Source organism: Panulirus ornatus, chromosome 72 (assembly GCF_036320965.1).
Source record: "Panulirus ornatus isolate Po-2019 chromosome 72, ASM3632096v1, whole genome shotgun sequence".
NCBI classification, from domain to species: Eukaryota; Metazoa; Arthropoda; class Malacostraca; order Decapoda; family Palinuridae; genus Panulirus; species Panulirus ornatus.
In genome coordinates, this window is record NC_092295.1 from 91,840 (window position 1) to 96,839 (window position 5,000).

The 5,000-nt window shown below is 48.8% G+C and overlaps 1 protein-coding gene across 2 annotated transcripts in view; it reads right to left on the reverse strand.

Moving 5' to 3' along the window:
* LOC139748157 (uncharacterized) overlaps positions 1-304 on the reverse strand; it is a 13,886-nt gene extending 13,582 nt beyond the window's left edge. For both annotated transcript variants that reach the window (XM_071660873.1, XM_071660872.1), the window contains exon 1: positions 1-304. This exon is cut by the window's left edge and continues 939 nt beyond it. In XM_071660873.1, coding sequence (XP_071516974.1) covers positions 1-6 — 6 coding nt within the window. In that variant the 5' untranslated portion in view covers positions 7-304.
* Positions 305-5,000: the final 4,696 nt, after the last annotated feature.

Genomic DNA, 5,000 nt, shown 5'->3' on the forward strand with positions numbered 1-5,000 from the left:
CGTCATGGTTTTTCTTTTTTTGTGTGTCCCGGGATGATATTCGCACCTCCCGAATATCACGTGGATATTCACCAGATCTTCAGAAAGCGGGGGAGTGGATGTATGAGCTCACTTTCGCCACTTCCCTTCCCCGCCACTTCCCTTCCCCGCCACTTCCCTTCCCCCTTACGCTTCGTAAGGCAGAAGTATTTCGCCACTTCCCTTCCCCGCCACTTCCCTTCCCCCTTACGCTTCGTAAGGCAGAAGTATTTCGCCACTTCCCTTCCCCGCCACTTCCCTTCCCCCTTACGCTTCGTAAGGCAGAAGTATTCGCCACTTCCCTTCCCCGCCACTTCCCTTCCCCGTTACGCTTCCCGCCACTTCCCTTCCCCCTTACGCTTCGTAAGGCAGAAGTATTCGCCACTTCCCTTCCCCGCCACTTCCCTTCCCCGTTACGCTTCGTAAGGCAGAAGTATTCGCCACTTCCCTTCCCCCTTACGCTTCGTAAGGCAGAAGTATTTCGCCACTTCTCTTCCCCCTTACGCTTCGTAAGGTCAGGCCCGCAAGCGGAAGGGCAGGCCCGCAAGCGGCAGGGGAGGCCCGCAAGCGGCAGGGGAGAGAGAGAGAGACACAGACACACACGCGCACACACAGACTTGCGTCTCCTCCAGACGCATCGAGTGTACTGTGGCCAGAGCGAGCCATATTGCTGGAGGGGGGACCCGCGTTGGAGGGAGTGGAGGGGGAGGGAGGGGTGGGGAGTGAGGGGGGAGGGGAGGGGGGAGAGGAAAAGTGGAGGGGGGGGAGCGGGAAGGGAGGGGGAAGGGAGTGGAGGAGAGGGGAGGAAGGGTGGTGAAGGGAGTGGGAGGGGTGAGAGGGAGTGGAGGGAGAGGGGGGAATTGAGGGGGGAGGGAAGGGAGAGGGTGGAGGGGAGTGGGGAGGGAGTGAGGGAGGAGTAGAGGGGGAGGGGGAGGGAAGGGAGAGGGTGGAGGGGAGCGGGAAGGGAGGGGGAAATTGAGGGGGGAGGGAAGGGAGAGGGTGGAGGGGAGTGGGGATGGAGTGAGGGGTGTGAGAGGGAGGGGTGAGAGGGGGAAGGGGGGAGAGGAGAGGGGTCGTTCGCTCTTCTTCAACTCTCGAACGAAAACGCAACGCGAAGATGAACGAAACAGAATACGCAAAACGATGGAGTGAGGTCATATCTCTCTCTCTCTCTCTCTCTCTCTCTCTCTCTCTCTCTCTCTCTCTCTCTCTCTCTCTCTCTCTCGGGGCGGGGCGGGGGGGAGGGGTGATGTGACCTGCATCGGTAAGGAGCGCACATGTAGCGGTCAATGGAAGCAAGACCAATCATTATCAAAAGTTCATCGTAGCAGAGTGGGGGGACATATTAGCAGAGTGGGGGACATATTAGCAGAGTGGGGGGACATATTATCAGAGTGGGGGAACATATTATCAGAGTGGGGGACATATTAGCAGAGTGGGGGACATATTAGCAGAGTGGGGGACATATTAGCAGAGTGGGGGACATATTAGCAGAGTGGGGGACATATTAGCAGAGTGGGGGGACATATTAGCAGAGTGGGGGGACATATTAGCAGAGTGGGGGGACATATTATCAGAGTGGGGGACATATTATCAGAGTGGGGGGACATATTATCAGAGTGGGGGACATATTAGCAGAGTGGGGGGACATATTAGCAGAGTGGGGGACATATTAGCAGAGTGGGGGACATATTATCAGAGTGGGGGGACATATTATCAGAGTGGGGGACATATTATCAGAGTGGGGGGACATATTATCAGAGTGGGGGGGACATATTATCAGAGTGGGGGGACATATTATCAGAGTGGGGGACATATTAGCAGAGTGGGGGGACATATTAGCAGAGTGGGGGGACATATTAGCAGAGTGGGGGGACATATTAGCAGAGTGTGGGGGACATATTAGCAGAGTGGGGGACATATTATCAGAGTGGGGGACATATATCAGAGTGGGGGACATATTATCAGAGTGGGGGACATATTATCAGAGTGGGGGGACATATTATCAGAGTGGGGGGACATATTAGCAGAGTGGGGGGACATATTATCAGAGTGGGGGGACATATTATCAGAGTGGGGGGACATATTATCAGAGTGGGGGGACATATTATCAGAGTGGGGGACATATTATCAGAGTGGGGGACATATTATCAGAGTGGGGGGACATATTAGCAGAGTGGGGGGACATATTAGCAGAGTGGGGGACATATTATCAGAGTGGGGGGACATATTAGCAGAGTGGGGGACATATTAGCAGAGTGGGGGACATATTATCAGAGTGGGGGACATATTATCAGAGTGGGGGACATATTAGCAGAGTGGGGGGACATATTATCAGAGTGGGGGGACATATTAGCAGAGTGGGGGGACATATTAGCAGAGTGGGGGGACATATTATCAGAGTGGGGGACATATTATCAGAGTGGGGGGACATATTAGCAGAGTGGGGGGACATATTAGCAGAGTGGGGGGACATATTATCAGAGTGGGGGGACATATTAGCAGAGTGGGGGGACATATTAGAAAAGTGGGGGACATATTAGCAGAGTGGGGGGACATATTAGCAGAGTGGGGGACATATTAGCAGAGTGGGGGGACATATTTCAGAGTGGGGGACATATCATCAGAGTGGGGGGACATATTATCAGAGTGGGGGGACATTATCAGAGTGGGGGGACATATTATCAGAGTGGGGGACATATTATCAGAGTGGGGGGACATATTAGCAGAGTGGGGGGACATATTAGCAGAGTGGGGGGACATATTATCAGAGTGGGGGGACATATTATCAGAGTGGGGGGACATATTATCAGAGTGGGGGGACATATTAGCAGAGTGGGGGGACATATTAGCAGAGTGGGGGGACATATTATCAGAGTGGGGGGACATATTAGCAGAGTGGGGGGACATATTATCAGAGTGGGGGACATATTAGCCAAATGGGGACACAATAGCAAAGTGGTAATGGGTGGGGGACGGGGGAACACTAGCGAAGTGGCGTTCCCATACCATAGCACTGTGTGTATGGGGGGACACTAAGGAAATGGGGACATCCTCTTTCCCCTCCCCATTTCTTATCCCTGAAGAGACGAAGCTAAGACGTCATTTGGTATATCAACTGACTGTTATATTTCTCTCTTGTGTCTCCCCTGATGATGTGATTATGACACGAAAGAGCACTAGGGAACTTTTCGTGTTTCATTTTCCCCCGTGGACTTATAGGTATATCTTGACCACGCGCAAACTTGTGATCTATATATATATATATATATATATATATATATATATATATATATATATATATATATATATATATATATTTTTTTTTTTTTTTTTTTCTTTTCATACGATTCGTCATTTCCCGCGTTTGCGAGGTAGCGTTAAGAACAGAGGACTGGGCCTTAAAGGGAAAATCCTCACCTGGCCCCCTTCTCTGTTCCTTCTTTTGGAAAATTAAAAAAAAAAAAACGAGAGGGGAGGATTTCCAGCCACCCGCTCCCTCCCCTTTTAGTCGCCTTCTACGACACGCAGGGAATACGTGGGAAGTATTCTTTCTCCCCTATCCCCAGGGATATATATATATATATATATATATATATATATATATATATATATATATATATATATATATATATATATATTGTCTCCATTTTTCATTAATGGTTTGGATATAAGAATGTATATATTCGTTCACTATGAATAATATTAAAACCTTGTCGAAAAATCTAAGATTTTTCCCCACCAAGGTAAATGGTCATGAGAAATATGACTGTGAATTTCCAATATATAAATTTTCTATATAAATTTCTTTTTTTTTCCATCTTTACCACCTGGTGTAACAGAGTCCTTGGGGGTGTGTGTGCCATAGAGATGTGTGTCATAGACTGCAGGGAGAGAGCTGGGGGGGGAGGGGCTTTGACACACAGACCCTGGTACTGTCAAAGACCTTAGGACTATGCCACAGACCCTGGGACTGTGCCACAGACACTGATACTATGCCACAGACCCTGGTACTATGCCATAGACCCCGAGACTATGCCACAGACCCTGATACTATGCCACAGACCCTGATACTATACCAAAGACCCTGAGACTATGCCACAGACCCTGATACTATGCCACAGACCCTGAGACTATGCCACAGACCCTGATACTATGCCACAGACCCTGATACTATGCCACAGACCCTGAGACTGTGCCACAGACCCTGTTACTATGCCACAGACCCTGAGACTATGCCACAGACCCTGAGACTATGCCACAGACCCTGGTACTATGCCACAGACCCTGAGACTATGCCACAGACCCGTGGTACTATGCCACGGACCCTGTGAAACACCCGTAGAATCTAATCGATTTCTCAAACGCTACCAAAACTACGAAAGTCTACCAACTTTTCGTTAATCTACCTTGGTAGTAGAGTGGAGAGTCAGGTAGATTTAAGAGTAGATAAATGGAAGGTAATTCCTTCAGGTGTGCCAAGAAAATAGTAATGTAATTCGTGGGGGTGAAATGCTTTTTGAAATTACTACAGAAAATTAAGGTAATTAGTGGTGACTGAAGGGCGTATATCGAAGCCCCGTAGGATGGTTCATGTTCAACGAAGGACGAGATACTCGTTATTCTACAGTGCCCTCGTTAAACCTCGTTAAGTGTGTGCTGCAGTGCCCTCGTTAAACCTCGTTTAGTGTGTGTTTCAATGCTCAATGTTTTTGATAGAGAAGTGGGTAGAAAATGGGTCTTGGAGACATTAAACTTAAATAGTTTTCGTCTACCCCGCTGAGATAATCTGTCCAAGTTTGAGTTTATTGACGAAGCTGTGTCAAAGACGAGATGCAGATCGAGTGAAAGAAGGAGAAGGAGGAGGAGAATTGACGGATATGGAGGAATAGACTGTTGAGACATTAGAGTACGAGTGCATTTTGTTATTTGTGGGGAAAAAGAGCTTCTTTTCCAATAGGTGTGTTGAACACTGGAGTAAA